The following is an 11115-nucleotide window of genomic DNA, read 5'->3' as shown; positions in this document are numbered from 1 at the left end:
GAGGAATCTAAATGGAAAATAAAAACTATCTCCAACAAGTCTAGGACACTTCTCATCTCACGACTTATTCTATGTTACCATTAATTATTACTTTTTCTACGAAAAAGTTCCAATTGCACTCTATTAAGTCCTCAATTTAATCTCTTGATTATTCTTATACTCTTAAAATCATATTTCAATGAGTTTATTTTATTTTAGTAACTCCTTACTAAAGTACTCACGCCCAGGATTTGAAATAATCAATTCCCATTAAAATGTATCTCAAGTGGTTATTTCATATCTCTTTGATTCCAATCAAAGTGATAATGGATTTCATCTTGAGTAGTGTTTCTACAATGCTATATGTGATCACCCAACACACTAGATTTTCACCATAAAATTCACTCTCCGAAATATATCGAAGTGACCTACACTTGACATTTGAGTTCAAAAGATTGAGTCAATGTTAAAAGCAATAGCAAGTTCAATTATTCAATTGATAGTAGCTTATAAAATAACAACTCACGTGGTCTAATTCAGTGCATTATACCATGCCAACATACCAATCAAAAGTCTCTACTTCTATGATCTCCCATCACTGACTAATTAGGGGTGGGCAAAACTAGCTCAACTCGACCCACCCCGCTCCACAAAGACCGGTTTTTAGTGTAAAATTTGCAGATTCGGGTTGGGTTTTTAACTACCCGTGCAAGCGGGACGGGTTGCGGGTAAGAGATTTTAAAATCACCAGATACCCGACCTACCCCAACTCGCAAACCCAAAAAAACCCTAAAACCCTCTATCTCTCTTTCTTTCCTCACGCAGTGATGAACTCTAGAGAGGATTTGAGAAACAAAGGAGAGAAGAGAAGAAAAGGGGGAGAAGAGAGGGGAGCCGAGAGGAAGAGAGATGCAGGAGAGAAGAAGAAGAAGAAGAAAATGGAGAGAAGAGGGGAGAGAAAAGACACAGGAGAGAAAAGAAACGCAGGAGAGAAAGAAAAGGAAAGAAGAAGAAAGAGAAGAAAAGGGAGAGAAGAGCCAAGAGGAAGAGAGACGCAGGACTGCAGGAGAGAAGAAGAAGAAAATGGAAAGAAGAGAGGGGAGAGAAGAGACACAGGAGAGAAAGAAACGCATAAGAGAACGAAAAGGAAAGAAGAAGGAGAAGGGAGAGAAGAGGGGGGGAGGAGAGAGAGACGCGGGAGAGAAAGAAAAGGAAAGAAAAAGAACAAGAAGAAGAAGAGGGATACTCGCCCCAACCCGCACAAACCCAAATTACCCACCTTGCGCCGGCCCCCGCAAACCCTGAGACCCGGCAAGTACTGTCCATTGAATCCGGGTCTCGATACCAATCTTAATACCTGATGGGTGTAGATCAAGTACGGAAAATGCCAAAAAACTGATCTACATCGACCCGTGTCCACCCCTACCGACTATGGGTTTATAAGTCAGAAGATATTATAACACATTTAAATCATATTTAATATATCTTAAAAGGACTACATATACATATATGTCACACACATGAACATAAAGATATGCTCAATTGTCTAATTTATCTTAGAAAATAAACAACTTTATTATTAAGCTGAAAAATGTCACACATCAAATTAGGTTTTAGTACATGTAGAAATATTTTCAAAATTAATAGTTAATAAATATTATTTTGTCTTGGGAATGTTTTAAAATATGAAAACCACAAAAATCCCCTGTGAAAACCCTAATAAATTGTTTCATATTATATCTTTGCTTGATTTGGAGATGGTTTAGCACGATTCTTTAAAACCTAAATGGAATTATCTCAATCCTGTAAAATGACCGGATCATTTGTCATGTCTGTCCATCATCGAACAATGTAGTAATAAATGCTAATAAGATACCATGTTAATAGGTTTGTCGTAAAAAGATTAGAGGGAGAAAATGGGGCTGCTGTATTATTCAGCTTATACTTGACTTAATACAAACATCCTAATATATAGGATTAGGAAAATATCACAATGACCAAACTACCCTCAAACCCTAATGACTTGCTAACTCTAGTAACTCTTCTAACAAAAGCATATTAAATAAATAATATTGGAGTGACAATACGGATATCAATAAAGCATTGACATAATATTCAGGTCTTCTCGATACAAGGATCCTTCTTACATTTTGTGATAACTTAGGTTCAAGAAATCTATAAACAAGGCCATTCAAATATAAGCATGCAGTAGCAGCTCACACACATTACAGATCAGGCATCAAGAAAAGCTAACAAGCTTTCACAAATCCAAAAACTTTCGACATAATTAATAACAAAGACCACATAATGCATAAATAAGCTGGAGTTGCCACAGATTAGAAAATGTAGTCTGGCAAATGGAGGTCAACTTTTGCCACTTCAACTTCAAATGGAGCACCTTTTTGGTCTGTTAACCTACACAGAAAGTTCAATTTCATACACTCAAAATCAGTCAAATTTGTACCAAACCTGACACAATAACAATATAGTCTAATCGACAGTATGGCTGATTACTCAACTGACTCACAACCATTATGCATCTCTCCCTCTCTCTCTTATATGTAAGGTCACCATCCATGATGCCAAAATGCTATTCAGAGGCCATCCAACAGATTGACTGATTTTACTAGTAGCAAATATGGTAAATTTATACGTATATATAATCAGGGCTAAGGCTCATAATCTGGAAAATTCCAATTTCAAATATCTTATAGATTTGGATTAGATTGTGGAATAAATACAAGAAACTTCTTAATAGCAAAGTATGCAGATGCATCAGATCTGAAAATATGTATAGTACAGATCCGCCAACTAAAATAACCATCACATGAAAGTAATTTGACCAATAACTACTTATTACTTACCCCCTAGAATTAAAATACAACTACTAAACTTTAGCACTTGGATCATAAACTACACACTTTTAACACATCGCATGCACAAAAATGTTAACCAAATCTTGACAAGATCTTGCCATTTGCTCGGCTTGCAATGAACTCTCGCTAATACCCTTTGAGCACTTAAATCTGGACATGTTAAACCCAAGTCACACATGGCTATCTATAGGAGCAGCAGAAGGTTGAGCCGAAGGGGCACTTGAGCTTGCACCCGAACTTGAGCCTGTGGAAAAAGCCCCAGCATTCCTCACTCTCCACATAAGGGTTGGTTTCGATTTGGGCCCAAAAATGCGATGGGCCCAAGTCCCATTAGGCTATGACACATTAGCCTGCAACCCAAGGACGCCAAGCGAGCCTACTCCCTTAGCTGCCACTCGATTGAGTTGGGCCAACCCTGCATGGGCTGGGACCTGCAATTCATTAGATTAGGCCTTCTCTGTTAGCTTGGTCTTCGACTCCTCTCCATTAGTCCTCCCTAAGCCTTCTTTGCATTCTGGGCCATGAGAATCCTTGCCCAAATGAAGACTGGCACAAAAGCAGTCCACTACTCTTTTGAGGGAGACCAGCAAGTCCCTAAGGGCGTGGGCGTCCATGTTATCACCCAAAACATCCCTTGCGCAGGCATTCTGCACCAACTGAAATTTGGGGATGCTCTAAATGAACTAAAGACGCATCCTTAACAACATTAGCACCCCACACCACTAACAATCGAGTGACAGGATTGTCGAAATTGCCACTGTGCTTCAAGTAAATTGTATGCGACAGCCCCAAGCCTGCCAAAGCCTCAGCATACATCTGTTTACAGACAGCCACAGTCGATGCCTCCAATGATGCTCTCAGGGCACCCGCCTTTGGTTTACCACTCGTTTCTGTAAAAGGAGAATCGCCTAGTCTCTTCTGGATAGCCAGTACTCTCCTCCCAGTGCTGGCGAACCTGTAAAAAATTCTAACACCTTATACAGCTTGTGGGCAAGGCCACTGCACCCCATGCCTTTTTTGCCTTCCAGGATCACTATACAACCTCTCCAGCCACCACCCTATATTCTGCAAGTACCAAGAAACACCCACGTCTATTTGAACACCGCTGAGCAAAGGCTCTAGACCCAACCCTAGACGACTTCCCAAATTCCTTCACGCCCTCAGCTTAAGGCAGAGCCTCCATCTAATCCAACAGCCAAGACACTAACCTTTCCCAAGAAAACTGAAAGGGGTACACCTTTACTTCTTTCAAATATCCGAAGAACTGAGACACCCTCCTCAACCACAAACTCGAAGGATTTGGCTTCAATGTATAGAACCATCTGAAAAAACCCATAACAGAAAGACTGGAATGGAGAACTGGCTTGATGTCGTTGCTAGGAAAAGAACAGCAGGCGAGAAAGAGTTGAAATGCACTAACATGCACCGACAAGAGAGAGAGAGAGAGAGAAGGGTAGTTCAAAACTGAACTAATCATTTAACTTGTGTCTGTTTGGAATATTAAAAAGGGGAGTGTCATTTGTATAGAAATTTAAATAAATAAATAACAAGTTCCTTCATGCGGCAAGCCCTAGCAGCCCATTCATAGCTTATTCTCTAATTTACAATATATGTACTTTTCACAAATAAAATAAGATTGTTTTTAAATATTTGTCTAGTGAAAAGTACAGGAGTGTGACTACCCACCTACATCCCTATTAGGAAGGAAATGGCTACTGCCATTATATTTCTACTGAACGTAGCATTTAAGATTTGGTATCGCACACAAAAGAAAGTAACAAACATGGGCATGTTCATTTCATCTACAGCAGGTAGGTTACATTGACGTGCACTCATCCACTTGCATGTACTCATATCTCATAAGGACTGAAGACATATTTAAATAAAATTAAGTTGAACAAATGATGGGTTTATGTGCAGTACCTGCCAGGGACAAATGTGAAAGATCCCTCTATAGAACCTGGAGATGTTGGTAGAGGTGTGCAACTCTCATAAACAAATTCTTTCTCACCTGGATGCAATAGTGGGTACTGCAACCATATAGTTTATATTATACATCAAATAAAGCAGCAAATAGATCTACATGTTTTAAAGAGAAGCAAGAAGTTCAGATCAATATTTTCCAATGGGTAAGAGGTGCATTTTTCATATCATGATATTCATTTTCTGGTTCATTTAATATAATGAGTCAATGACTGTTAATCAAGCCTCCCTGAGCTGGGCTGATATCTGCTCCATCTTCTGCCTGAGCTCAGCCTGAGATATTGGATGGGCAGGGCTAAACCTAAAAGTGATGGATTGTTCTCACTAAAATATTTTCATGTTGCACCAACATGTCATCAAATTTTGATTCTGGACCAGAAAATATGATGTTATTTTGGTCAGGGCAGTAAAAGAAACAGTAGAGTGAAGCTTTCTGATTTCCATCATGTTTGTTCTGCCATCAAGCAGTTCATCTTAGGTTTTTTGGCAACCATCTGCAGCATCATCTCCAAAAGAGATGAATTAGATATCTACTTCTTATCTTTTGCTAATCAGTAAATCACTTCAATCAGTCTCACTGGCTTAACCTTGTTCAGGGAGCAATTGTCCGTCCCCTTTATTGTTGATTGTTCATCTTCATCACTTAAAACAAAGGGGAAAAAAATTGAGATATTTGTAAAGCACATGGTAATGCATTTCACGGATTAAAAGACATTACTTATGAAATAAGACGATACATTATCATAGACATGATGGAAGATAGGCTCAACTACCATGCATATGCAAACTCATCATTCATAGTTTGCTTGGATATAGCTAGTTCAAACCCTGCTAAAGGGGAGCGAAGGGGTAATCACAGGACCAAAGAATCCTTTGGGACCCAGCAGTACATGTTTCACAATACAGTGGGTAAATGCAGTATGAACCTGTGTCAGAAAATAGAACTTTCAACGAAATTAATTTTGAAAGGGATCTACATGCAAGGAAACAGGGGATAGCAAAGAGAGAGACAAGAGATAGAACTATCTATTCATCCACCAAAGCTTAAAACTTAACTTATGCCTGCTCTGTTTTGGATTACATTTCATGCTTGAGAAAGCCCAAACTCTATGCAGACTCAACTAATGCCTTCGAATTACATATGCTTGATAGCATTTCTACAAAATTGTGCTCATATACAAGAAAACTTTTGCTTGAAGCTGGCACCAACTAGGTTTGAATTTCTTTATTGTGTGAAATTACATTTATCTAAAGTAAGGGAATATGAGAAAGTTAGAATTTAAATGCTTTAACTTTCACATTGGCACTGAACTTCAAGAGCCGATTGAATTTTCAAATACAGAAAAATGCACAAATTCTTTAGATTAAGTGAAACTTTAAATTTGAAAAGCTTCCAAATGACAGGAAATTACTCATCACCATAATGAGGTAGAGCTGTTGTTATTGGCAAAAGAAAAATAGCATCAAGGGACATGCTCAAACGAGCTGTTGTTTTGAGGTAAGAATTACTTAAAGGTGTATGAAATCAGGCAAGCAACCTGCTTGACTCAATTAGGTCATTCAACTAAAATATCCACTGGCTGCCATGCAGATTCGTGTGAGTATCATAATTTTTGTCTTTGATTATATCAAGTACATTGACACCCAAAATTGTGTCTCAACCAACTTCAACCAAAAAACAAAAGATGGAGAAACTATGAGTCCTATTAGATTCTTTCAAAGAAGACTTAGATTGGCCATTCAGATCAAGATAATTGATTGTACGAAATTTACCTTTCCTATTACTGCTTCATCATTAACCTTGGATACTATGCGGTCATAAGCACGGATGATCCAATGCCTCAAATACAGTTGGCATGAGCCGAAAGGAATTCCATCAATGATGCATCCTTCAGGCTGAAGGGAAATGCGGATTGAATACGAAAATGCATACTTCGCATCATCATTTTGAAGGTCAGCTGCCTCCGGAATAAACACAGCAGAAGCACGAACCTTAAGTAAATATTTATTTATTATTAGTTTCCATATAACAACAGAGAAGATAATAGAAGCTGTGATGGCAATGCAATTGGCAACAGGAATCACACCATAACAGATTCTACAATAATGACATGAATGAAAAAGACCAAGGATATAAAGTCAAAGAGCTGTTTAATCTTTATATCTTTCCTAGACTATATCTTCCAACTCCGACTATGTTCTACATAAGCCGACAAATATTCTTGTTATGAGGGATGCTTTAAAAATGACTTAATTTATGACAATCCAATTATCAGAAGAAAGAGAAATAGTTCCAGCAACTTTTAGCACTCTTTAATAATCAGTATAGAGCAATGCAACAGAAATCCCTCCATGCAAGTGCAAAATACTATTCATACATGATAGATGGCTCAAGCAAATTTTAACAACTTCACATACGAGCATAAATCCATAATTAATGGCTGCTCCAACCAAGCATCTGATGTTTCTCAAAACTTCAGCCAAATGGGTCATTGTATAAGTGTGTATCACCGTCCTAGTTATAATATTTTGACCTGTTAGGCACTGGCTTTTTACCCTTTAAGACACATGGTTGTCACGTACTGCAAAAATGAACTACATCTCGATACTGAGTACTAACCCGTACACATCTGGTGAAGCATGTGTTTTAAGTGATATTATTGACAAAACTTAGCAAGTGCTAATGGATAGAGTCGCATAACAAGCAATCATAAAATACATCATACAACACATAACAAGGTGAACAGCTCTTATCTGCCGCTCTAAGAAAAATGTACAAAATATAAGGGGGATGATGCTGGAACTTGTAAATAGCTCTGATTCAACTTGCCTAAAATTCACTTCTGCCCAAGGGAATGCCAAAACACGTTTAAGGGGTGGAAATGAAGCCCCATTGAGCCACTTGATCAGAGAGCATAGAAACCACCTCCCTTTCAAGCAGGGCAACAAGGAAGCTTCCAGAAGTACAAGTTTTAAAAACTTGAACCCATTCATACAGTGCAACCTTAAGTACATGATTCCCCATGCTGGGGTCTGTATGACATCAAATCTGGTACATTCTAATATGCCTCAGCAAGATGCATCAACCACCACACTTTACTGTTTTTTCTCACTATGCTAAAATAAAAGCATGGAAAGCTAAAATATGAAATCCATATGTTTTGACTTACTTTCACCCCATTGGTTATAGCAGTGGAACAGAGCGGAGGTTCCTCTGGAAATAGACTGATACTTCTGATATTTTCTTCTTCACGAAGTTTAATAATGCCATTTTCTAAACGACGGCCATGTTCCTCTAACCATAGTAGCATTGCATCCTGCTGTTGATCACCTTTGAAATCATGCACTGAACTTATTAATCTATCTGGTACACATGGCATCATTTCTCCATCAGACGGAAGATTTGCAGTACCAACATGGAGTTGACCAGTGGTACAGTTCAGGAAAAACAACTTTCTGACATATGTGGAAGCAGCAACAACAATATACTTAGATCTGCTGGAAAAACCTAGGTGATGGATGATTGCCTTTGTTTGTAAGATCACCTCACTTAAAGGTAACAAATACACATTTACCAAATGGTCATAAAAAGAATAGCCACCTATGAGTCCCAGTGAAGTTCCACGAGCCGATTGCCTCACCACAAATTCTTGACCATCATAAAACCGATAGAGGATCCTTGTAGGAAGAGGCAATTTCACTTTCAAGATTGTCTCTAACTGTTGAATATCAGCTTCTGCTGCACCCTTGCGAAGTGTAGCCTCGGCCTCCGGAAAATTAATGCCCAACCAGTTCTTAAGTCTCCCCCAACATCTTTTAACTCGCATGACCAGTGGCCATGGATACATACTGAAAGCCTCCCGCCATATTTGATAAGTTTCCTGGAGAAAAAATTACCACTTGAAATGATTTCATGATACAGTAGAACTCGCAGCCTGAACATACGTTTTTACGAACATAGACTGATATCTTGAATATATTTTCAACAAGTAAAAGAGAAGAGTTGACTGCACATACACATTAAAAAAAAAAAGAGTAATGCATGTAACTCACATATGGCACTATAATCACTCAAAGGGGTCCATTATATCCGGTTACTTACTCGAAAAACAGTGCTTCAACATAATTGTCAAAGTTTAAAATGGAACACCACGAGGAGAAAACAAGCTACTTCTTTTCGAAGGTACTAAAAAGTCTTCGAATGACTCCAAAACATATTGCATTAACCTCTTAAAATTTGACTCAGGCAGTCATGTCAACCAATTTTCCCCATACATACATTTCAGTTAGCAATTTCTCACACTGAAAAGGGAGGGCACCAAGGTAAGCGCTAAGGCCCACCAATACATTTCTCGTTGAGAGAAGAAAAGAAGAACCCAACCAAAACCCCACTTGAAGAAAATGAGATCAAACAGCTTTGCTCTCAACTGGATTCTCAATGAAACCAAAAAAAAGGGAACCCAAAACACTTCTTTGATGGGGTTTTTGTTTCAGTGAAGTTCCAGTCAGGAGCGATACGTACATTTCTTCTGCGCTTTGGACTAAGAATCATCTTTTCCAAACGTCAAAAAGCATTCTAATGTATACACACACCAAAAATTTCACATCTTTTCCGACTACAGAAATTGGACAAAGAAATCAATTTTTTTCACATTCACACCATTAATCATCACAAAAAAAAAAGAACCTTGAAAGAAGGGGTAGGGTTTCCGAGAGGATCAAGGGGCCGATTGAGATCAAGATCCTGGGAGCAGAAGTTGGACCAGAGGGAATCATCGGAGGCGGAAGACCTAAGCTTGTTGCTGACGCAAGCTGCTCTGGCGGTGTCTTTGGGGCCTAACTTGGATAGAATAACGTGCAAGGCTAAATCTCCCAGTGCCTCCAATTCCAAACCCATCTCTCTCACTTGTACGTGTTCCTCTCTCAGACGACCTATAAGCGTTCGTTTGCTCCAAACCGACACTTCTTGTCGTGTCACCGTCTCCAAACGCTGAAACCCCTTCTTATCAGCCGCCCTACACGTGGAGCCTTCCCGGCAAACTTAATTGCGATTTTATAAACCAAAAATACGACATCATTTAAGATTATGTTTTAAAAATAGTTGCAATTTGAAAACTTACAAATTCTGTATTTTTGAATCGCATGTAATTTTAAAGGTTAAATTCTAATTTTAATGGTTAAATTGCGATTTTATCAAACAGCATTTTTAAAATCATGTTTTTAAATCGGACATTTTGAAATCACTATTTTAAAATATTCCACTTTTTGAAATCTCAAATTCAAACAAACTTTTTTTAAAAAAATATAATCGACAGTACAACACTATGACGTGCCGTAAAAATTAACTATTTGATCAATAAGTAACTTCTTTTTTCTTTTCGCAGATTAAAAATGACAATGGCACAAAAGTCTACTAAATAACATTACTATACGAGCATAACATCTATGCGAGACCAAGATAAGATACATATAAATCTTCAACATTGCTGCATTTGAAGAATATCCAATCTCCAATTGGATTAAATTCATTTTGGATCCTGTGAATCATCTTGCAACTTCAAAAAAGGAAGTTGAAAGCTTCCAACTGTTTGCAGCCATAGTCATGGGTAGGGGTGTCAAAAATTACCCCGGAACCGGAAAACCGGGAAACCGGAAAACCGGAAACCGGGAAACCGGGGTCCCGGTTCCGGTTCCGGTTTGAAAAATCTAAAAACCGGGTACCCCGGTTCCGGTACCGGTTTTTGGTACCCGGTTTTTACCGGGAATACCAGAACCGGGTTTCCATTTTATTTAATAATATTTATATATTATTATATTTATATATTAATATATATATTATATATATTAATATTTTTTACACTTAGGTTTAAGTTTAGGGTATTTTAAAAAATTAAATTTTTATTTCTAAGGCCCAAATAGGCAAAAATAATGATTTTTTAGGATTTTTGGACTTTTTAAGGTTTATTTTTTAATTATTTGGAACAATCACAACAAAGCCCCTTTAATTTAGACAAATAAACTAATAGATTTTTAAAAAAATGGGCCAACTTATGAAAAAAAAATTGGCTTATTTTAGGCCCAATACCTAAAATAAGCCCAAAAATCAATTTTTTAAAAAAACCGGTTACCGGACCGGGTAATACCGGAACCGGCCGGTAACCGGGACCCCGGTTAACCGGGGTCCCGGTTCCGGTTTCTCAAAATTGAGAACCGGGGTACCCCGGTTCCGGTTCCGGTTTTAGGCCAAAAACCGGGAAACCGGACCGGGTTGACACCC

General features: G+C 38.2%; 1 protein-coding gene across 1 annotated transcript; it reads right to left on the bottom strand.

The window, feature by feature from the left end:
• Positions 1–2071: 2071 nt before the first annotated feature.
• LOC132166219 (F-box protein SKIP16-like) lies at positions 2072–10367 on the bottom strand. The gene is made up of 6 exons (XM_059577034.1): positions 10271–10367; positions 9526–9878; positions 8009–8719; positions 6612–6830; positions 4779–4885; positions 2072–2394 (listed from the first exon to the last, which is right to left on the bottom strand). The coding sequence occupies exons 1-6, from the start codon at positions 10365–10367 to the stop codon at positions 2316–2318; spliced, it is 1566 nt and encodes a 521-aa protein (XP_059433017.1). The 3' UTR covers positions 2072–2315.
• Between the last annotated feature and the right edge of the window lie 748 nt (positions 10368–11115).

The sequence above is a fragment of the Corylus avellana genome, chromosome ca1, assembly GCF_901000735.1.
Source record: "Corylus avellana chromosome ca1, CavTom2PMs-1.0".
NCBI lineage: Eukaryota > Viridiplantae > Streptophyta > Magnoliopsida > Fagales > Betulaceae > Corylus > Corylus avellana.
Note: the sequence above shows the minus strand (reverse complement) of the source record. Positions and strands in the feature narration are given on the sequence as shown.